This window comes from Corapipo altera, unplaced genomic scaffold, assembly GCF_003945725.1.
Source record: "Corapipo altera isolate COAL_440 unplaced genomic scaffold, ASM394572v1 271, whole genome shotgun sequence".
NCBI lineage: Eukaryota > Metazoa > Chordata > Aves > Passeriformes > Pipridae > Corapipo > Corapipo altera.
The window spans coordinates 1,809,096-1,832,041 of NW_020884935.1; the positions used below are offsets into that span (position 1 = coordinate 1,809,096).

The following is a 22,946-nucleotide window of genomic DNA, read 5'->3' on the forward strand; positions in this document are numbered from 1 at the left end:
CTGACCCGGACGCGCCCGCCGGGCGTCCAGCCGAGGGCGGCGCGGGCCGCGCTCAGGGCCCGGATGCGGAGCGGCGGGCGCGGCTGAGCGGCCGCTCTTCCTCGTCGCGCCGCGCCCGTGCTCTCCCCGCCTTCCCCTCCCTTCCTCCTGTCCGCGGAGGCCCCGCGTCCCGCCAGGCGCCGCCGGCGGGCGGCCCTGCGGCGCGGGTGGCCCCGAGCGCGGCCGCCGCCCGCCCTCACCATGGCCTCGAGCCTGGCGACCGCCGTCTCCATGTTGAATAGTTGACATTCCTCAGGCGGCGGCGGGGAGATCCCCACCCCCCGCGCGGCGCACGGGAGAGCCGCCGCCGCCCATTGGCCAGCTGTCACTCGCCGCGCGCCCCCCATTGGCCCGCGGCGCGCCGAGCGCGCTCGCCATTGGCCCGGCGGGAATGTAAACCCGCTCCGAGGTACGGCGGCGCTGATTGGCCCGGAGTGGGCTCCGGGCGGTGATTGGCCGGGGCGGGGCGCGCGCCGCTGGCGGGGCGGGCCCTGGTCACCTCCCTCCCCCCCCCCCCCAGCTTCAACCCCGGTCCCTCCGGTGCCCCCGGCGGAGCTGTTGTTACGTCTCGTTCGCCCCACCGGCCTTGCCCGGCCGAGCGCTGCCCGCAGCTGACTGTCGGTGCCGGACCCGCTCGCCCAATGGCGGCGCCCGGGACGGGGCGGGGGCAGCGCCGGCCCCGCTCCGGTGAAGGGGGGGGGGGGGGGGCCCGCCGCGGGGGCCAACCCCCCCGCGGCTTACACGCGCCGCGTGGGGGCCGCGGTTGAGAGCGGCGCTGCCATTGGCTGAGCGCGCCGCCGGGATCGGTTTGAATCGGCGGCGGTAGCGGCCGGGGGGAGGGGGGGACGGGTCGGCCTCGGGACACCTCCCGATTCCAGGAACACCTCCCAGATCCTGGGGGGCACAAGGGATACCCCCGGCCTGCTGAGACACCCCCCGGCACCGGGGGACACCCACACAGGTCTGTGTGTGAGGAGCCCCCGCGCCCCGGTGCGGGGTCACCGGTGAGGGACCGACCGGGCCCGTCCCGGGGCCTTGTCTTCGTGTCTTCTGCCTCCGTTCTCCACAAGCGTCGTTTTGCCGAAATTCAGGGTTTGTCGCTTCAAGATAAAGAAAAACTGGGTATAATTAATATATCGATAATTTTAATGTTTATATTTGTTATAACTATATTTATAATTTATTATACCCATATGTTACTATTTAATATAGCTATATATTTCTATTTACCATGTCTATATATTAATATATTTATTCTAATTATGTACAATAATTATATTTCTTTATAATATTTATTTCTTACATAAATAGGAGGAAAGAAGCCCATTATAAAATGGTGCTTTTTTTTGTTCTCTACTCGGGTACAAAGACATCCCTGTGGCACATAAGAACTTAAGGATATATTTTTTTATCAGCATTATGTGATGCTTGCAGCAAGGCAGCTGTGAATAACCTCTGCCTGGATGTCCAGGGGTGCTGCCCACGTTATTCTCTTGGGTGGCAGCTCTGCCCCAGTGTGTAATTTGGTCTCTGGACATTCATTTTAAATGTGTCTGTTTTAACAGCAATGGCAAAGCGTAAGAGATGCAGGCAAAAAAGGAGAGCCCTGAAACAAAAGAGAGATGCTGCAAAGCCCCAGGGCTCAGTTTGTCCTTCCCCAAGGTAAGAGGCTCAGCTTGAGCTCTGCCTTTTCACCCAACTCCTGGGTTTTGTTGTTTGCTCCCAAATCCTCATGGAACTGAGGGAATAGAATTGCGTTTGGAGCCTGTCTCCATCCTGGCAGGGGTGCTGTGGAATAACTTCATCTCGTGGATCATCTTGAGCACTTACAAGGGGAAACAACCTCAGGTTGTGGCAGGGGAGTTTCAGGTTGGATATTAGGAGAAGCTTCTTCGCTGGTTCAGCACCGGAACAGGTTTCCCATGGAAGTGGTGGAGTCACCATCCCTGGAAGTGTTCAGCTGACAAGCAGACATGGCACTTTGTGGTGTGCTTTGGTGTTACTCAGTTGAAGGTTGGACATGATGATCTTGGAGGTCTTTTCCAACCTCAGTGATTCCATGACTAACTTTAATAACCAGGAAAGGCAATTTGAATAAAAACTGATTTCAAATATTATTGCCCACCCTCTCCCTTTATTGAAATGTATCTTGGCCTCTCCTGGTTTCTCTGGTCACATTTATTCTCTTGTTACCTGCCATTTCTACTTATAATTTCCAGATGACTGGTCACAGTTAACTTTATTAGAGGCTGAAATGACAAATATAATTCTGGCCTTACTCTGAAATGTTCTGTTGCAGGTCACCAGCTGATCTCCCTCTGAACACAACACCTGTCCCAAGGTGCTCCCTCTGGCCATCAGCCTTGCCCAGCATAAAAGATGTGGTAAAACCCTTGGAATCAGCAGCAAAAAATGTGATAAAACCCTTGGAATCAGCAGCAAAAAATGTGGTAAAACCCTTGGAATCAGCAGCATCGTTTCTGTATTGGTGGGGCCAGAACACAGTTGCACAGGTACAGTTTGTGTTTCTCCATTTTGAGCCATGTGTGAGGTGGTTCTTTGTGCTCAGACACAGGATACACGGGGAGATCTGAGAGCTGAGCTGTACATTTAGTTATCTAAAGTGTATTTATTGAAACATTGAAACAGTGTATTGAAACATATAAAGTATGTTAAGTGTTTACTGTTGAAGGAATGAATAATGAGATGTGCCAAGACATTAAATCATAGAATCCTAGAATATCCTGTGTTGGAAGGGACCCACAAGGATCATCCAAGTCCAACTCCTTGGGCAGTCCCAAGAATCCCACCATATGCCCATTGCATATGTGTAATTTTAGGTTTTTTATTGGAATATCAGCAGGATTTAAAGTGACAAAGGCTGTGGTTTTTCTTTCATAGCATAGAAATGATTTTTTGAGCTTTTCAGGTCAAATGTGGATTTTACTTTAGAATTCCTAGATGAAGTTAAAGTTCTTTTAGAAAGTCACTCCTTGGGTTCCTGTCAGAGAACTATTTGATGAAATTTTGTATCTTCCTGTTGTGCTTTTCCATGGGCTGCAATAAGACCTTGCCATAGAACTTTCCATAGTAATCACAGCCCTGTCTCTGGAAACAGAACCTGCTGGTGAAAACACTGATGTGCTTTCTTTTTATGCTCAGAGTTTTAGAGTGGTCAAAGACACCATATTTCCGTCACAAATCTACTTAAGGGAACTAAATGCTTTGAGAGAGCAGCTGGAAAAGTTGGAAAGTGAATTTTCCAAGCTCCAAGAAACACTCCAGGTCAGTGCCAGTCCCGGTGGGGCAGGGTAATGTTTGTCTGTGTGGGTACGTAAGGAACTGTGGTCAGTGCAGAAGCTCTGAAATCTGAAGGGTTCTCACAGGGCATTCCTGAATTCAGTGTTGCTGAACTGCAGTTTCCTCACAGTCAGAGGGAACTGGTTTGCTGATGAGCCTCCTAAAGAGCTCTTGTGCCTGTACAGATCAACTTCAGCCAGAACCTTTGTTCTCTAAAATTCCATCTCCTTTTGCCAGTGGATTTAATGTCCTCTTGTTTATTTATGTCGTTTGCAGATGAACGGAACTGCAGCTTTGTCTCCAGAAAATCCTCTTTGCCAAAGGTGTCACAAACCAGTCCTGGGTGGTCCTGTACAGACACAGATGGACCTGCTGGCATCACTGCCTGCTCCTCCTCCTCCTCCTCCTCCTCCTCCACCTCCTCCTCCTCCCCCTCCTCCTCCACCACCACCACTGCCCCCACCAAAACTGCCTCCAGCACCTCTCCTCCTCAAACGGGGCACTGGCTCCAAGGCACCTCTGGTAAGGACTCAGAAGGCTCCTCTATTTTTTCCCTGGTGCCTGGGTTCTTTGGGCCTGGATCCATCAGGAATGTGTGTGTTTGTGAGCAGTCAGTCACCTGGCAATCCTGATTCCCCTTCCAAACCCCTTTGTTTTCAGGCACCACCAGTGAAGAAGGACGGGCCGATGCAGATCACGCTCAAAGACCTCCTGAATGTCAAGCTGAAGAAGACAAACAGCAACCTGAGAATGGACAAGGTAGACTGGAGGGGACAGGGATAACCAGGTGACAGTGCATCGAGGCAAACTCCACCCTGGAAATGGTGCCTTTCCTGCTTGTCTTACCTCTTCATAGAAATTTTTCAGTAAATTAGTTCTTCTCTTCCAAAGTTTCACGTAACCATTCTAATTCTGCACCTGGGCACTTGAAGGGAAGGAATGAAGAGACCCACCTCTGGCAGGCAGGACAATTCTGATTTTACATGAAGGCCATGGAGCTTTCCTGTAGATTTATGTCTGTTATCAGTAGGTTTTGGGTTTTCTTTGCCCAGCTGAAATATTGTTTGCGAAATCTATTTGTAATCCAAGACACGTTCAAATCTTAATAATTCAAAAAAAGCATAAAAGTCATAAACCACAAAAATCTTTCAGAGTATAAGTATTAAACAGATTTGAAGTTAGTGAAACGTTCTAAAGTTTTATTTGTGGTGACATTTCTTTCCTTGCTTTAGGCAGAATCACCAGGGAAGCCACGCAGGGCATTAATTACAGTCTCAGATCTACAGAGTATTAGTTTGAGACCTAAATCCAAGCCATCAGCTCACATCACAAATTCCTTAATGTAAGATCCTTTCTTCCTTTCTTTGATATTAGATTTTTCTGTTTTAAACAGTGATTAACATGGTTTACAGAGTGGAAAATATTTTATTTGTTTTGTTCTATCAGTACTCCCCCTAAAAATCAGATTGATCTTCGGAAACATCTGAAGAAAGTCAATATACAAAGGTAAGTTCCTTCCTGTTTTCTGGATTCTTTTTTTTTTTAATCTAGAAAAAAAATAAAGAACTAATAATAATAATTCCCCTTGTGTCCAATCTTTCCAGAAGTCCTGGTGGCACTCCTCTAAATAATAAAGAAAACACTGAATGTGGCTCTGGGTTGACACCAATAATGACACAGGCACTGCGACGCAAATTCCAGGCAAGTCACTCTCTCTCTTTTGGAACAATAAATTGGCTTTAAAATCCATAGAATTTCCTACTGATTTTTCCCTACAGTGCAGTCCATACGACTTTGAAATTCATAGTTCCACTTTGCAGAAGAACAAAATCTGAGGGTTAATAATGTCTTTTATTTTAATGACTTGCTCTGGTTGTTTTATGGTGTCAGCACTGTTTTAGCTCAGTCACAATTAGTTCAGATATCCAAGTTCTGACCCTTCCCTTGTTTTGACAGATGGCTCATCCGAAGAGTCCCTCCCCTGCCCGGTTAAGTGCTGCAAACAGCTTTGATGAAAAGTAAAAAGGAAAGTAGGTTTATGGAACAATGTATTTTTCATTTGTTGTCGGGATTTGAATTGGATTTCCCTTTTGAATCCCATTTTTATCACGCTCAGGCACATGTATTTGTAAGTGCACATGAGAACAGGATATTATGAAACCCTGTCAAGCAGATTTTACTTTTTATATTTCATAATGTCTCAATCTGGTTGCATCTTCATTCTTAATGGAAACAAAGCATGAAATTTCCCAAGTCCTTTGACCACTGGCTGCTGCTGAAGCAGGGACTATTATGCTCCCAACACTGGTGCTGCTTGTCATACAAGTACCTATTGTTTGATGAAATTCAGTATTGTTTATACATCTTTTATATATATATATATATTTAAACAAACACTAACTACACTGTAACTGTACAGCTTCAAAGAAAAGCAACAGTTTAATGCACTAATATTATTAAATGGAAAAGCTGCAGGAATCAGCAACCAGCTTGGTTCTATGGCTACAAATATACAAGGCAATTGCACTGTGTATTGCTTCTGGCTGGGGTCAGGTCACTGTTAAAGGCTGAACTGATTAAAGGCAAAGTAACTCAAAGACTCCTTCAAAGTCAAGTTTAAGAGCTGGGGGGGTGGGGAGATGTGCCTGTGCTGTGACCCGGGTCAGGACACGGGCTGGCGATGGAATGCGAGTCCTCGTGGCACTGCATCCCGGTCTGGGGGAGCGCATCCCGCCCCGCGCTCGCTGGGGACCAGAGCTGTCCAGGGTGGACGACGTGCTGTCCAACCCTCCGTGTCACCCTCTCCCGGTGTCTCCACCCCGTTCCCAGCCGCTCCCCGGGGCGGGGCCGCCCATGCGCGGGGCCGGGAGCGGGGCCGGGGCTCCGCCGCTTCCGGGCGGGAGCAGGAGCGGGTTTGGGGCTGGATCCGGGGGATGCCGCTGCCGGGCGGTGCCCCCGGGGCCATGGGCTCGGCCGTGGGGCCCATGAGCCTGCGGGACCTGCTGCTGGCGGCCGAGGCGGGCGGCGCGGCGGGCGGCGAGGAGGAGGTGTGCGTGGTGGGCATCTTCGGCAAGACGGCGCTGCAGCTCTGCTCCGAGAAGGAGGCCCTGGTGAGCACCGTGTGTGACCGGCAGGTCTTCCCGCTGTTCCCCGAGGAGGATCCCGAGCCGGCGGACGGCGCGGCGGGGTCCGAGGGTGACCCGGCGAGCAAGGACTACAACCAGCTGCAGGCGTACTACAGCCAGGAGAGCCGCGTGCTGTACCTGGTGCTCACCTCCATCTGCGACACGCCGCAGCTGCTCCGCGCCTGCGGGGACCTCACCGCGGCCGAGAACAGGGAGGCTGGGCCCGGACACCCCTCGGGAGGCCCGGCCCCGCTGCCCCACGCCGAGGCCCACGAGTTCTGGAAGCACCAGGAGAAGCTGCACTGCCTGAGTCTCCTCTACCTGTTCTCCGTGTGCCACATCCTGCTGCTGGTGCATCCCACCTGCTCCTTCGACATCACCTACGACCGCGTGTTCAGGGCGCTGGACGGGCTGCGGCAGAAGGTGCTGCCCTCCCTCAAGGCTGCCATCAAGGACTGCCCGGTGGGCAAGGAGTGGAAGCTCAACTGCAGGCCGTGCCCTCCGCGCCTCCTCTTCCTCTTCCAGCTCAACGGGGCTCTGAAGGTGGATCCCCTCCCCAGCAGGGGCCAGGACCCCTGCAGTCACCTGGAAAAGCCACCCCCCAAGAAGCACTCCCCCAAGAGGAGGCTGCAGCACGCTCTGGAGGATCAGATCTACCGCATCTTCCGCAAGAGCAGGGTGCTCACCAACCAGAGCATCAACTGCCTGTTCACCGTGCCTGCCAACCAGGCTTTCGTGTACATCGTGGCTGGGGGGCCCCAGGATGGAGATGACCCGGTGGCCATGCTTCTCGACCAGCTCAGGAGCAACTGCACCATGAGGGAGACCGACTCGCTGCTGACTCCCACGCTGTCCGGGCCCAGGAGGTACCAGATGATGCGGCACGGCCGGCAGCAGCTCTCCTTCCACGCAGAGAGCAGCAGCTCCAGCTCCAGCTCCTCTGGGCAGCTCGTGGACTGCACCCTCAAGGAGTTCTTGTGGCAGCACGTGGAGCTGGTGCTCAGCAAGAAGGGCTTCGATGACAGCGTGGGGAGGAACCCGCAGCCCTCCCACTTCGAGCTCCCGACCTACCAAAAGTGGGTCACTGCAGCTTTGAAACTGTACGAGGTGACCATCGAGGGCAAAGACGACGACCCGACCTCCGGGGAGCTGAGCTCCAAGATCATGAGCAGCATCAAAGTCTTGGAAGGCTATTTAGACATAGACACCAAGTTCTCAGAGAACCGTTGCCAGAAGGCTCTGCCCATGGCCCACAGCGCCTACCAGTCCAACCTGCCCCACAATTACACCATGACAGTGCACAAGAACCAGCTGGCCCAGGCTCTGCGGGTGTACAGCCAGCACGCCCGGGGCCCGGCCTTCCACAAGTACGCCATGCAGCTCAACGAGGACTGCTACAAGTTCTGGAGCAACGGGCACCAGCTCTGCGAGGAGCGGAGCCTGACGGACCAGCACTGCGTGCACAAGTTCCATCTGCTCCCAAAAGCAGGTAGAGATGCTCACTTGTGGTTGGGTTTCGTGGTTTGGTTTTTTGTATCTGCTTTAAAAAGGCTGAAACACCGACTCTGGCACCTTGAGGAAGATGAAAGTTTGTAGCTTGCATGTGGCACTGGGTGCTCTGGTCTAGTTGCAAGGCGGTGATGGGACAAAGGTTGGACTCAGTTATCTCAGAGGTCTTTTCCAACCTCAGTGATTCCGTGATCATCTTTGGTTTGAGGGATTACAGCAGAGCTGTTGTGTAGGTTTCCCTTATGTTGAATAATGCTTGGGAGCCAAACATTAGGAAATTAATGATGTTTGGGAGCCATACAGTCCACTGTCAGTGATAACTTTGATTTTAGTAGTAACTCTAATTTTAGCAACTCTAAATTAGTGATCACTCTAGTTTTAGTAACTCTAATTTTAGTGGTCACTCTGATTCTGTCTTGCTAATTAGAAGCATCACGCTGAAATCCTTCTAATAAGAGGTGTGTAAGAGAACAAACTTTCTCTAGGAAGCAATAAGTGCCCCCCTTTGTTTTAAATAACTTGGTTGATGGCAATCAAGGAAGGGGTCAAACTGTCTGATGTGTGTTTATTGCAGGCAGAAGAACTTTGAGCCTTTTAGGAAGAAGTTGTGAAAACAAGATTCAGTTTAGTGGTATAACCTCCACTGGAACTTTGTGTTAAAAGGGGGAAGGGGAGGAATTGCTTGACAAACTGCTGGCAAATCATTTTGTGTGTGTGTATTAAGAAGGATGAAGCAGAGGGTGAAGGGAATTAATCTCTAGAAGTGGAGAGCAATTTACCCAGGGTTTGATTGATTTTTTTGCTTTCAGGGGAAAAACCAGAAGCAGACAGAAATCCTCCCATCCTGTACCACAACAGCCGGGCTCGTTCCACCGGGGCCTGTAACTGTGGAAGGAAACAAGCTCCTCGGGAGGACCCCTTTGATATCAAAGCAGCTAATTATGATTTTTACCAGGTAACTGTAGGTCTGTTGTTGCTTTTGTTTCATCAGCAGAGTCTGTATTCTGAAGAGACCGCGAGTTTCCTCTTAACCTTATCACCTTGTTGCTTGGGGAAGGTGTTTCTGGGAGCAGAAATTGTCTGAGCAGAGTGGGCAGTTCCAGTCCTCACCGGTGCACACACACAGGAACACCTGTTTACACACCTATTTACACTTTGAGTGTGTTGGTTCATGTGGATTTTAAATAATCAGGTCTGTGGGCCATGTACCCGTCACTGTTTTGGTTCTCACATAGCTCAAACCTCTTGAATCTTATTTGTAGCTGCTGAATGTTGTGACTTTGAACTCCCTGATCTCAGGGGTGAGGAGGGGTGTAGTTAACCGCATTTTCTTTCTTGTAGCTACTGGAAGAAAAGTGCTGTGGGAAACTGGAGCACATCAACTTTCCCATATTCCAGCCGAGCACACCTGATCCGGCGCCTGCTCGGGATGAGTCCTCGCCTGCCCCTCCAGAGGGCGAGATTGAGAAACTTAAGGAGAAAGAACCTCAGACTCAGGGAGAGAGCACAGGCCTGAGCTTAGCCCTCAGCCTGGGCCAGTCCACGGGCAGCCTGGGCACTTACCCCCCCGATGCCCAGGGTGGAGGGGACAATGCAGAGAGTCACGGCCAGAGCGGGGACTCCAAAAGTGAGAAGAGGCCGAGCCTGGTGGATCGCCAGGCGTCCACTGTCGAGTACCTCCCCGGGATGCTCCATTCCAACTGCCCCAAAGGCCTCCTGCCCAAGTTCTCCAGCTGGTCACTGGTTAAGCTGGGGCCTGCTAAGGCTTATAACTTCCACACTGGCTTAGATCAACAAGGCTTTATCCCGGGAACAAACTATTTAATGCCTTGGGACATCGTCATCAGGACGAGAACCGAAGATGAAGGAGACTTGGATACCAATTCCTGGCCTGCACCCAACAAGGCTGTTCCTGGAAAAAGGAGCGCGGTTGTGATGGGAAGAGGGAGGCGGAGAGACGACATCGCCCGAGCTTTCGTGGGGTTTGAGTACGAAGATGCCCGTGGGAGGAGGTTCATGTGTTCGGGGCCCGATAAAGTCATGAAGGTGATGGGAGGGGGGCCAAAGGAATCTGCCATCAAAGCCCTCAATTCCGACATGCCACTGTACATCCTGTCCTCCACCCAGGGGCGAGGCCTCAAACCACACTATGCCCAGTTCATGAGGCTCTTTGTGGTGGTTCCCGATGCTCCGCTGCAGATCACGTTAACGCCTCAGGTAAGGAGGGAAGAGGGAATCTGGGAACAGCAGAGGCAGGGGTGGCTGTGGCAGCATTGATGCAGGACTGGAAGGCATGAGGGTGACAGGGAAACGGTGTCAAGAAACTTCAACTCAAACCAACTTCAGCCAAGTTCTTTAAGGCATTAACAACCAAAATTATCTGTTTTAAACTTAAGTTTTTAAAGTTCAAGATTGGCTTATGCCAGCTTTATATTTTGCCTAAACTAAGTTTAAAGAAAGTTTTATCAAAGATGAGTTCTTGGCATTCCCTACTGTAATGATGGCTTTTTTAAAAAAAAAAAAAGATAACAAGTGAGTAATGACTGTGTAAGAATGAGTTTATCATTTTAAATGTCAGTGACTCATGGCTGAGATTAATTATCATTAGTGACAGTTTGAATTCGGGAGGTGAAAAAGTGTTGGGGTTTTTTTTTAACTGGAGATTTTGTCACCGTTTTCAAATGTGTATTTAAAAAATGGAGAAAAACTCCATTTGCACTTTTTTCCTGTTTAAGGTAGTAATGATGTTTGATTATCTACTCACGTTTCCTTTTGATTTTAGGTTCAACCAGGGCCACCACCCTGTCCTATATTTTACCCTGAGAAGCAGGAAATTACCCTTCCCTCTGATGGACTGTGGGTGCTCAGGTTTCCTTACGCCTACGTGACGGAACGTGGACCCTGCTTTCCTCCCAAAGAAAGCCAACAGTTAATGAGCTACAAAGTTCTCCGGGGAATACTGAAAGCAGTTACACAATAAGAGTTGTCCTGGTAGATTTGTTTTAGGTTAAAAAGACCATCTTCAGTCCAACTCCTGGATTTTGGGTCGTGTTGCCCAAGAGGTGTCACTGCGATTGTGTGAAGCCCCACTGTATCTCGCTGGAACACAGACTGAAAATAAAGTCTGATATCAAAGCAGAAAAAGGAATCTGAGACGTGTAAATTTTCCATTTATTGAGTTTTCATATGTAAAAAAATAAATGCTGGTTTTCATAAAGTACTGATCCTGTATTACTAGATGTTTTGATGATAGTGCTTTTCCCCATCCTATTTTTGTACGTAAATACTTAGGGATGTTTAAAAATTAGCATTGCCTGAAATCAAGAGTTTCCTGTGTCATATTGAGTCAATGATGAGCAGAATTTTTCTCTTCTTCTAAACAATAGATGCTTTTAATGTGATAATGGGAGAAATAATTTGTCTTTAAAAAAAGGTACTGCAGTTCTGATGTGTACTAACAGCCGGAAACCACTTACCTATATCAAGTTTTACACTATTTGTATTCATCAATTAGATTTTGTTAAAAGGCCAACTTAATTTCATATTTTGGATTAACAGATCTCTTTGGAAACTGAAGCTGCTTGTAAATTTTTGGAAAATGCAGAGGTAGATAAGCTGGTTCTCCATAAAAAACTGCAGCTTAATTGTCTCTATAGCCTGACTTTTAGTGATTAAACAGACTTTTGGTTGCTAAAAGGGTGGGTTTGGTCCAGTTTGAACCACAAATTGAGGGAGTTTGGTTAATTGTAGAACACTACATGATGTATTGAAGGGTAACTTAAATCCTGTGAACATCACTGTGGCTGTCACTGTGCCAAAAAATTAGCCACAGTAAATCAACTTGTAACTTTTGCCAAGGTAAGATGTACTAGCGACAGCGCCTGTATGCTGAGACCTAATTTAATTTCTAGAATATTTATTTCTAATTAGCATGTGCACAAAATTTAATTTGCCAGTTTGCTATAGTACAATAATTATACTGCATGACCGGATTCGAGACCTGGTTTCTGCTTGGAAGATGACATCTCTGAGGGGCTGGGTGTGGAAAATGCATCCCTTCGTTTGGAATATGGCATCTCTGAGGGGTTGGGTGGGGAAAACGCATCCCTCCCACTCAGAATACGACATATTTGAGGGGCTGGGTGTGGGAAATGCATCCCTCCCTTTAGGACTATGACATTAGGGGTTGAACTAGATGTTTAGAGATCCCTTCCTACCCAAACCATTCTATGATTCCATGATCTCTGAGGGGCTGGGTGAGGGAATCGTATCCTTCGCATTCTGAATATGACAACTCTGAGGGGCTGGGTTGGGAAAACTCATCTCTCCCGTTCAGAATATGACATTAGGGGTTGGGCTGGATGATCTTTGAAGGTTCCTTCCAACCCAAACCATTCTATGATTCCGTGATTTCTGAGGGGCTGGCTGGGGAAAACGCATCCCTTCTGTCTGGAATATGACATCTCTGAGGGACTGGGGTGGGGAAAAACACATCCCTTCTGTTTGGAATAAAACATCTCTGAGGGGCTGGGCGTGGGAAATGCATCCCTCCCGTTGGGAATACATTAGGGGTTGGACTAGATGATGTTCAGAGATCCCTTCCCACACAAACCGTTCTACGATCTCTGAGGGGCTGGATGGGGAAAATGCCCCCCTCCTGTTTGGAATACGACATCTCTGAGGGGCTGGGTGGGGAAATCACATCCCTCCGCCTGCAAGGAGGGAGCAGCGGCAGCGAGGTGGGAAATTGAAGAGTGTAACTGAGAACTGCCCCCACCATTTGCCAAGTGGGGGGTTTTTTTGACAGCGACGATCCGGGCCGCCAGGCGGGCGCTGGGCGTGGAAAAAACACATCCCTCCACCTGCCCAGCGGGAGGGCACCGCCGGGGACGGCGAGACGGGGAAATTAAAGCGCGTTAATCTAATTTAAACAAGAATTGCCCGCGGCGCTTGGCGAAGTGGTTTTCGACAAGAGCCGCCGGCGGCTGAGGGGAGCGCTCCCGCCTCACGGCCCGGCGCGCACCGCGCCTGCGCTCTCCGCTGTCCCCGCTGCGCGGGCGCAGAGGCTCCGCTCCCTCAGCGGCTCCCGCTCCCTCAGAGCCTGCGGGTCCCGCAGCGGCGCCGGGCGGCGACCGGGATACAGACGGGGGCGACCGACCAGAGCCGCAGGATGTCGGCCACGCTCTATGTGCTCTCCACGCTGGGCGGATACGTCCTCACCTCCGCGCTCCTCCTCAAGTGCCCGGGGCTGCTCCACCGGCCCAAGCGGCAGCGCTTTCGCTGCCGGCACATCTCGCACCGCGGCGGTGAGTGGGGGGGATGGAGGGCGAGGGGAGGGAACCCTTCCCGCCCTGCGCCGCTCCTCAGGGCTGCGCGGCCCCCGGGCGGTGCTCCCCACATTCCCGGGATGCTGCTCTCTCCCTCCCCGGCCCCTGTGCCCGTGGCTCGCAGCGGGGCTCCCTTTAAACCTTCCTCCCGCAGCCTAATTTTAGGTGCCACCTGCTGACCAGCGCTTCGTCTCGGCGCCGAATTAATCTCCGAAATCAAACGGCGCCGGCCGAAATCAGCTTTGTTTCGCTTTGTTCCCCTCTCGAACGTGTATATTTTTAATTCTAACGAGTCCGTATTCTGCTGTTTCTCTCCCTAACCAGAGACACCTCTGGCTGTGCCTTAGATGAGGTGCAAAAGATCAATTTAATTTCTCCGACCTCCTGTTTGCTTTGCTCTCTGCTTTTCAGGAGAAACACAGTTTGCTGTGGCTCTGTTCTTGCCCCCCTTGGCGTTGCAGGCAGTGACTGTTTCAGTGCCCTGGTAAAACCGATCCAGGTTGAGAGTCTTGTCCCCTCCTTGTGCCAAGGCCTTGTGGGTTGGCTCGCTGCTTCTGTCTCAAATAGCTAAGTCAGGTTTTTAAAAGTTTCTTCCACCTTTTCCGAAGCACTGGGAGGAAAAAAAAAAAAAATACGGCAAGTTTTGTTTTCCTGTTCTGTGAAGATCAGTTCTGTGCTTTTCTCTGCTGCCTCATTCAATCTATGGAAATAGTCAGTTTTCTAGAAATTTTCTTTTAATATTCTGTGGGAGGTAGGCTGAGTTTAAACAGTTTTCAGTACCATATCCTGAGCCAGTTTATGCAAGGGTTGATCACAGTTCTAGACAACGGTCCTTTACTGCTCTGCCTGGAATCATTACAATACAAAAACTAGAGTTGGTCTTTATAGTTTTTATTACTTGCATTTCTTTCCTTTTGTTTATACAGCAGTTTAAGTTTCTTTATAGTCTTCAAATATAGCATAAAATGCGCCTTTTGGTGTGGAATACATATGTTGTTTGTTTCTTGGTAGGTATGTGCTTTCCTTCAAGGAACAAAGTTCTTAATTTCAGGTGTTACCTGTTTGTTTGTGTGATTTGCAAGCGACTTGGTTGGGACTTGGAATGATCTCCTTAATCCTCTCTTCTCACTTCCTTGCAAGGCCCTTAGTTAAGATACACAGCCCTAAGCCTCCAATGCAACTGTTTGGGCCAGTTGCTCTAAGCTCCATTAGAACAACAGGAAAGCCTTACTTAAGGGGGGATTATTCCTTAGGCACTCAGAGGCAAAGTCCACGGTGTGTGGACTGTTCTGTGTCCACATGTATCCTTTGAAATCCACCCGAGGCAGGAGCACAGCCCTGAACATCTCAGCAGCTCTTTGCTCAGGCTGAAGATCACCTACTCTTTACTCTCTGGGGTGTTTACCCTGTAATATAAATTCCTGTGGGACTTAAGTTCTCCTCAGGCTCCAGTCATGCTGTAGCTTTAGAAGCAGTGTCAGGTTTCCCATTGCATTACTCCAATTAACTTGGGAGATCAAGATAACACTTAACTTGTTTGGCTTTTTCCTCTCTGAGATGAAACCTTGCACGTGAAGTATTTTAAGTCTGAGGGTTTTGATTTCACTCACTTCTCTGTGTGAGTATTTTCTTATTTCGTAGCTCGTCAGTGGACTCGTCCCTCAGTTATTTCTTTACTTCTGCATCGTTTTAAAATTGGTCATTTCTGAGAACAATAATTAAATCCTGATATTCTGTGTTAGAGTCCTCTGTCAGTGCCAGCAGCCCTGGGTTGAAGGGTCTTTGAGACAGGGTAGGATTATGTTTTTTACACAGGATGGTTGAGGTTGGAAGGGACCTCTGGAGGTGATCTTGTCTGACCAGAGCAGGTGGACCAGGACCTGGTCCAGTTGGGATTTGACTACATCCAAGGATGGAGGGTCCCCAACCTCTCTGGGCAGCCTCTTCCAGAGTTTGATCACCCTTGCAACAAAAAGGGGGGTTTTTCTTATGTTTATAAACTGAAATTCCTGTATTTTAAGTTATTCCCATTCCTCTTGTCCTTTCCCTGGGCACCACCAAGAGGAGTTTGGCTCAGTTGTCTTTACTCCCTCCCATCCGGTATTTAGACATCGTAGGATCCTTCCTGGCCTCTGTTTTCCAAACAGAGCAAAACAATTCCACCCCCTTCAGCCTCTCATTGTACAAAAGAATCACCTCTTAATTCTCACAGCCCTTTTCTGGATTTTTTCCAGTAGATCCATGGGTGCCTTGCACTTTGGAGCCCAGAACTGGACACATCCCTCCAGCTGTGTGAGCAGAGGGGAACAATCACCTCCCTTGACCTGCTGGCATCGTTCTTCCTAGCAGGCTCCTGTGGGGGAAAACCCCAAAAACCTCTGAGGGTCATGTCCTCGAGCCAGTGCAGGGTGTTGACTCCCTCTTTGGCCATGGTGGTGCTTTCAGAGTGGGAATGTGCCAGTGGATGTTCCCATTCTGGCTCACGGGACGCTGGGGAAGGTCAGTTCCTCACTGGGAATGTGACAGCAAAGGGATGTGGAGGTGCAAGTGAGGAAGTGTCAGAAACCCTTTGGTCAACCCAGGACAGAAGGTGATTTAGTCCATCAAATCCCTGGGTTGTGGAGTTCCTCCTTCTGGGTGTGGTCTGTGAAAGCCACTTGGCTGATCTAGAATTCCTGTTCCAGCTGATGTCTCAACTTTGTTCCTCATTTCCCCTCAGTGACCCAAGTCAGGCCTTTGAGTCACCAGACCTACCTCCCTCACATGTGACTTGTTACATCAGTCACTTCAGGTTTTATTTTTGGAAAACTTCTGCCCAGGAATGTTAGGATGTTATTCTTTTGTTCACAAACTGAAGACTGACTCGGGTTTTTTCCCTCCCTCTCTTAGAATTCAGGATGTAGGGGCTGTATTACCACAGTTGATAAGTTATCTAAACACCTCTATTATTATTGCAGTTAATTGGTAACTAAGCATCCAGCAGGGCTTTCCCATCTTTAGGGAATCAGCACATGGATACCATGAGGTTTTCATGTTCTCCTCTATCCCAGAACAATTCCTAAGTCTGCAATCAAATTGCCCAAAATATTGGTGAATGTCTAACCACAGAAGCTGTTGTGGATTTACCATATTGTTTTATGTTAAACCCTGCAGATTTTGCCTTTATGTTCTGAGTTAAAATCTTTCATTTTGTAAACCTCCCAATGGGAGCTCACCTGAGACCAACAATTTTAAATTGCTGGTTGTGCATTGCTTTCATTGAGTAACTGAACACAGACTTGGGTAAGTATGTCCTGCTGAGGTCTTGTTAATAGGCAAGGCCTTAATTGGAGCTTTTGTAATTGCTGTTTACAAAGTCTGTCATTCATTACTGTCAAAAAGCAGTTAAAATTTGCATAGATATCCTCATCAGCACATGCATCCTCTGGAGGTTGTTTTGTTTTTCAGTCTATAATACTGCCAATTTTCTGAGGAAGGGAGAAGGCAAAACCTTTTCCACTCCCTAATCAGGCTGATTGATTAGGATTTTTAGGCAGAGAATGATGGCTCAGGAGTTGCAGAGTTTACTCCTGCCTGAGAGAGAACTTTATTTGTCTGTCCTTTCATTTATTAGCAGTTGATGTGTTTCATATTCCTCCTGTGGGAAATCTCCCTTTGCCAGCAGCAGAGACCTTTATTGACAGATTTGTGCTGTTTGGGGAATATCCTTGCACTGAAAAAAAGAGGTTGTCACCTCTTTGAGCATCAGCTGGGTTATACATTAAGGGAGTATCAGCTTTAGGGTGGCTTGGGTGCTTTTTCTGTAGTTTTTTTTTTACTCTTGTTACTCCTCCCATCAACTCTCAAATAGACTTTTTGCATGTGCTGTGGAGCACATTGTCCCAGCCAAATACAGTGGCTTTGAGGAAGAACCTCTGGTAAAACAAACACTTTGTTTTGTGTTTTCAAAGTGTCACACAAATCCAAACTGAGTTATCTTTTTTTTTTCTCTCTGTTTTTAATTGTTTTACCTTGAGAAGGTCCTGTCTCTCCAGTAGGTTGGTGGCAACGGGGATTTCTGACTCGAGCTTCATACTCATTCCTCCAAATATTGCCTTAAAATATAGACATGTTTAAAATCCATTTGTTTTTAAAATTTATTTTCAGTGGGGTTGAGGGGAGGAGAAGGATTTTATACATGTTTTATTTCTGTTATTTCTGTAGGTGCTGGAGAGAACCTGGAAAACACAATGGCAGCTTTTCACCAGTGAGTACAAAAGGAAGCTGTAATCCTAAATTAGGTGTTCTCAGTGTCTTTAGTGAGGGAAGCAATCAAGGAAGGTGGGACTTCCATCAGCTCTTTGGGGTGCAGTGTCCTATTTCTGAAAGTCATCTCTCCTTTGGGTGACTTCTGTGGATTGCCAAACATCCATTTAAACCAGGAGGAGCTGGGATACCACAAATTAGGATCTGTGCACAAGAACAAATGGAAATAGAACCCCTGGGGCCTGATCTCCTGTGCTAGCTCATAAAACAGGAGACAATGCTGCTTCTGTGTTTAATGGGGATTACTCCTGTTAGTTTATTTATCATTATAAAGCTAAAAATGTCATGTTTTTTCCCCTGCACACACTTCAGTCACACGATGTGTGAAAGCCTCTTACCCAGGGGTTTAAAATGGGGTTGGTACCAGAAAGCCTTTTAAGCCTCCAGCATTTAAGCAGTGAATTCTAATAAGGTCCTCAAAGGCATTTGAAAAAGGAGCATATCTCAAACTCCAGCTGCTAATGAGAAGGGACAAAAAATTATGTGGGCTTCTCTTTGTTTTCTTTGGGGTTTTATAATTTGCTTTGTGCTAAGTGGCCTCATCAGTTTGCTGTTTCCCTGCAGCCTGAGGAGTGCCAGCTCTCCCAACCAAAGAAAAGAAAGTGCTGCACTATTTTTCTATCTCCATGGAAGCCCAGCATAGTTTTGTGTGGTTTTCTTTTTTTCCTGCTGGCCTGCCTTTCTTCAAGTCTGCTACCAGCCTTTCTGGGAGGTGCTGCTTCTTCTTTTTAACCATTTCTTAATTTTCATTTAATATCACGCTGGTTCTTTGCATGAAGGGCTCTTGCAAGGGAAGTTACACTTTAATTACTTTTGTTTCAGTCCCAGAAATAAGCTGTAGTGCTTGGAGCAAGGACTGTGCTAGGAGTCTGTGTGATAATACAGTCTTTTATCTGACTCTCTTCTGATCACTTTAATTATTTTACAGCTGTAGTGGAACAAATGCTTTGAGGTCCAGTTTTTGAACTCCTCACAGGTGCCAATAGCAAAGTTCAGAGCCAGACAAGCAGTCAGAGCAATTACCTTGTGTTAGGCAGTAGAAATTCTGGCTCCCTCTGTGAAGGGGCAAAACCTTTGTGCTTCCCAATCTGCCCATTCCCATCTCCACAAGTAAAAGGAATGGGGTAGAAAATCACTGATCTGGATGGTGGGAAATGATCCTGATTGGCTCAGAGGGCTGGTGGGAACTGATGGATTTCTAATCCATGGGATTTTACCTGAATACAAACAGGGTGTGTCTGCAGGAGCTGCTCCTGCAGGTTTGGACAAGCAGGAATATTTGGCTATTGCTGTAGCTGAATCCAGAAGAGAATGTGTGTCTGCAGCCCTTGATTTTGCCTTAATTACAGTTATCTAAGTACTGACAAGAGCTTTATTTATGCTGTTTGCACTTTAACAGTGATTAGAGATTATCTAATACTGTTGCATGATAATGAAGACATTATTTTAGTAGTATAGAAACAAAGTGTATGGGGGGAGGAGACCTTATTGGCAATTTCCAGTTCTATATTAACTTAACTTACAAATATCCTGGAAATCAAATAAAAGCTCTTTGTACCAGAGACACTATATTTTTGGGTTTGCATGATAAAATGCCTGATAGATTTTTTTTATTTTTTGGGGGGAGGGGGGGGACTGTAATCATGTTATACTGCATTTAAATGAGTCTGTGGTGGTTTTAGATTTTAAAATAACTAATTTCAAGCAAGAGCACTCTCGTCCTAATTTGCAAATGTGAGCCTCCTTCACAACTGGAGTTCTGGAGCAGCTGGATCTGACTCCACATGAGGTTCTGAATGTGGAGCCTTGTCTGGAGCAGTGTGGATTTGACATGTTATTACAGAGCTGCAGAACAAACTGATTTCCAGCTGGAAAAGCTCAGCACTTCAGGAAGCTGATTTAGCAGCAAGGGCCTGGCAAATCCCCAAATTTGTTAACAAGGAAAGTTGTTGTTCTCCTCCTTCCCACCAGCCCTGCCTTTCTCGAGCCCTAATATTTCTAATAAATTTTGCTGGTTAAATGATAATATGTGCTACTAGATGGGAACATCTTCTCCCAGTTTGGCAGATCTCCTGCAGCAGATTTGGAGATGCTTTTCCTCAGGAGGGAAAAAAAAAAAAATCACCCAGAACAGCCTGTGATTCTTCCATATGTAACAGGATTTTGTTCCTCTCCTAATTCTTAATTAGCAGCACTGGAAAACAATTCACAAATTGGTTTTAATTTGACAACCCTCCTCTTGATCGTTATCCCAGCTGGACCAGAAATTGTGTTAAACACTTAGGGGGGTATGTTCTGATTTTTGTTTGGTTTTTATTGCATTTGTGAATGTTTAAGGCCTGTGAGATGATAAATCCCATAAGGAAAAGGCTGTCACTGAAGTCCCAGAGCTTTGGGTCCCACGTAGGCACAGCTCAGGGGGGTTGCAGGTTTGCCCATGGGTGGATAAAAAGAACAGCTCAGGGTTTGGAAGGAAGTGTTCAGACTTTTATCTGTCTGCTGGAATGACACCTCCTGAGGATCTTTTCTAATTAAATGAGCCATTCCCTTCTCATTGCACTAAAGCTTAGTTTTTCTGTTCTAGTGTGAGCTTTCTTGTGCTTATTTTTCCTCAGTGTTATTGCCACTTCCCTGCTTTTTTTACTCCTCCTATGAGCCAAGCTACTGTGGAGTGGATCTGGGATTGGATTAGAACTTTTCAAAGCAGTGGATTGGAACAGGAATAGCTATTTTTATTTAAAAATGTGACCGGGTGTTTTAGTGGTCCATTTCTCTTTAAATTAAAAGTTTTTCTTTGAAGTGATAATTTTTTGAAGGTTGTTTTGCTACCCAAAAAAGCCAAGAGCCTGAAAGTCCTACAGCTAATTTCCTGATACATTAATCAGGAATGGACGGAAATCAAGTTTAAAAAGAAAAAAAAAGGCTTTCACATCCCTGTCATTTGTTGTTTCTGTTCCCACAAATTTGATTACTTTCTTAAACAACAGCTCACTTCCTCCAGTGCTAAATGTGCTGCCACTAATGAACATCACACTCCAAATTCTGAAAGAATACTTGAGGAGTGCAATCCTGCAATCCACAGCTTCCATAGGCTGATTCCTATGGAAGATGGAGCCAAAGCTCCTGTGTTCAAATCCCATCTTTCATTCATTATTTATTCGTGCCTCAGCTCCCCACTGCAGCAGAGTTGTTTGCAGCAAGCTTGTGAGGATCCATTGCATCATAAAGCATCTGAAGTGCTTCCAGTGGGATCAGTTTATGGAATGACACGTTGGATTTGGACGTGGACAAAGCACACGTGTGTTTTCTTGCAGTGCTGTTAATTTAGGAACAGACATGCTGGAGCTGGATTGTCACCTGACTAAGGATGAGCAAGTGGTTGTGTCCCATGATGAGAACCTGAAGAGATCCACGGGAGTGGATGTCAACATCTCTGACCTCAAATACTCTGTGAGTTGAGCAGAAAACGTGGTGGGAGATGCTTAAAAATGCATTTTTAGAGAGGCTGAGGTGGGCAGGAAGGTTTTGTGTCTGTGTGTCTGGTCCCCAAAACCAAGGGGCAGGATTCACCTTGTCTTGCCAAAACCAACCCAAAGTTCACCAAGCTCCCTGTGCAGTCAGAGGCTCAAACCTGGCACATTCCAGAGGGTGATGAACCCCTGTGGTGGGATGAATGGCTCCCTGGAGCTGGGCCTGTTCTGATGACAGAGCAAGGTAACTCAACAAGCTGCTCCTGGGGTGACCAGATTTTTACTGGGAAAACTGGTAGATGGATCCCATTGGTACAAGTTCTGTCTTACAGAACTTCCCATCTGATACTTAAGGGGAATTCTCAGAATTTTCAGGAAGGCATCTGGAAATGTTTTGCTTTATTCAGCTGCAGGTAACACAAATTTAAGAAGGCCAATAATTCAAGTAATACCGAATGTGCTGCTACTAAATCACTTCTTTGGTGAGAAGATACTAAAAAAAGTATTATTTTTGCCTTTAGTGATAAATGGCTTATGAATTATAGATTTTTTTGGTCTTTTTGGAGAAGGTCATGGTTACATCCCTGCATTTGAATTACTGTTCCATTTCCCTTTATTTTTAAGGAACTTCCACGGTATCTCTGCAAGTTGGATGTCACATTTCAAAAAGGTGAGTTTATCTCTTGCTGGTTCAATTTACAGTAACTAATTTTCCATTTTATAGTATGGCAGCTTCCTATTTTGTAGTATAAAAGTGTTTTTCCTCCTATCAGCATCTTGGTAGGTTTTAAAACTAAAATACAATCCTAGCTTTAGAAACCAGCTCAGTAGTTACTGTAGGTAAGACTTTAAGCTCAGAAGGAAATTTTGTTCTCATTTTGGTGTTTTTTCATATTAATCTCGTTGCATTTGGTGTGTGGTAACTGAGGCTGTGTTTGCTATTTCAGGATTTTAGCATTGCCTGCACTCCTACTGCTGCTAAATAATGTCTGAATTTCATGAAGTTAAACCCTAAATGTGCAACTTGCTCAGGGCATTTTCGTTATGGAAACGAGCTTGTCATAATTAATTTCAGTTGAATAAAGTAATTTTTTTTTTGTTTAAAAATGTGGTAACTTTTTAAAGTTTTTTAAGGTTTTAAGGAGTGCTGTGACAACTCAGCTTTTATTAAAAGTGGCCTCAGCAGTGACAACTTTGTTTCCCCAGAGTGTCAGTGTGAGGGGAAGGACAACCGCATTCCCCTCCTGGAAGAGGTGTTTGAGGCATTCCCAACAACTCCTGTCAACATTGACATCAAAATGAACAACAATGTGCTGATCAAAAAGGTACCTGAGAAAACCTGGGAGGGAAGGGAACCCAACCACAGACTCAACTGGGCTGGAAAAGAGCTCTGGGATCACTGAGTCCAACCCCTGGGGATGCTGACATTCCAAAAGAAGAGTTTCTTGGAATCGGTGGCAGCAGATGCTCTTTATCTTGTGGGGTTCTTTTAAAATTCTTTAGGGGTTTTTTGTAGGTATTTGACATTCCAAAAGAAGAGTTTCTTGGAGTTGGAGGCAGCAGATGCTCTTTGTCTTGTGGGGTTCTTTTAAAATTCTTTAGGGGTTTTTTTGTAGGTATTTAATGGTCTTTTTTTCTGTTCTCCTGAACCCCCTGTTTATTTCCAACCAAAGCATCACAACCATCCTGAGATGGGAGAGAGACCAGAACTCCCTTTTCTGTAATGATTTGCATGGTTGAAAAATAGCAAGGAGAGCAGATTTATAGTTTTAAAAATATATAGATGATATAAATTATATTTAATAAATATATGGATATAAATTATATTTTATAAATATATGGATATAAATTATATTTAATAAATATATGGA

General features: G+C 46.9%; 4 protein-coding genes across 6 annotated transcripts in view; 3 read left to right on the plus strand and 1 right to left on the minus strand.

The window, feature by feature from the left end:
- SKA2 (spindle and kinetochore associated complex subunit 2) overlaps positions 1-392 on the minus strand; it is a 9,218-nt gene extending 8,826 nt beyond the window's left edge. The window contains 1 exon segment of the mRNA XM_027660287.1: positions 240-392. Within this exon segment, the coding sequence (XP_027516088.1) occupies positions 240-386 (147 nt within the window). The 5' untranslated portion in view covers positions 387-392.
- A 436-nt stretch (positions 393-828) lies between these two features.
- On the plus strand, positions 829-5,383 carry PRR11 (proline rich 11). Of its 3 annotated transcripts, XM_027660391.1 has the most exons (11): positions 829-1,161; positions 1,605-1,701; positions 2,339-2,451; positions 2,485-2,552; positions 3,202-3,324; positions 3,616-3,861; positions 4,000-4,098; positions 4,572-4,681; positions 4,786-4,845; positions 4,944-5,040; positions 5,296-5,383. In XM_027660391.1, exons 2-11 carry the CDS (start codon positions 1,607-1,609, stop codon positions 5,359-5,361), a joined length of 1,077 nt encoding a protein of 358 aa, XP_027516192.1. In that variant the 5' UTR covers positions 829-1,161; positions 1,605-1,606; the 3' UTR covers positions 5,362-5,383. The 3 variants fall into 3 exon arrangements, with proteins under 3 accessions (XP_027516192.1, XP_027516190.1, XP_027516191.1); XM_027660389.1 differs by having other exon boundaries at positions 2,339-2,552; XM_027660390.1 differs by having other exon boundaries at positions 829-1,000; positions 2,339-2,552.
- Positions 5,384-5,496: 113 nt separating this feature from the next.
- SMG8 (SMG8, nonsense mediated mRNA decay factor) lies at positions 5,497-11,671 on the plus strand. Its single transcript, XM_027660388.1, is given in 5 exon segments — positions 5,497-6,171; positions 6,173-7,953; positions 8,783-8,928; positions 9,315-10,190; positions 10,756-11,671. Coding segments are annotated over 5 exon segments (3,153 nt in total). The 5' UTR covers positions 5,497-6,019; the 3' UTR covers positions 10,954-11,671.
- A 1,343-nt stretch (positions 11,672-13,014) lies between these two features.
- The window catches only part of GDPD1 (glycerophosphodiester phosphodiesterase domain containing 1), a 16,675-nt gene continuing 6,743 nt past the window's right edge, over positions 13,015-22,946 (plus strand). Inside the window, 5 exon segments of the mRNA XM_027660321.1 lie at positions 13,015-13,279; positions 17,504-17,546; positions 20,920-21,055; positions 21,700-21,745; positions 22,282-22,462. Of these exon segments, the coding sequence (XP_027516122.1) occupies positions 13,144-13,279; positions 17,504-17,546; positions 20,920-21,055; positions 21,700-21,745; positions 22,282-22,462 (542 nt within the window). The 5' untranslated portion in view covers positions 13,015-13,143.

Bases quoted from the DNA above. Each gene is read 5' to 3' on its own strand.
- PRR11 (XM_027660389.1), top strand. From the start codon at position 1,607: ATGGCAAAGCGTAAGAGATGCAGGCAAAAAAGGAGAGCCCTGAAACAA. The intron at 3,862-3,999 runs GTAAGGACTCAG...CTTTGTTTTCAG, and splicing joins CTGGCTCCAAGGCACCTCTG to GCACCACCAGTGAAGAAGGA. The intron at 4,846-4,943 runs GTAAGTTCCTTC...CAATCTTTCCAG, and splicing joins AAGAAAGTCAATATACAAAG to AAGTCCTGGTGGCACTCCTC.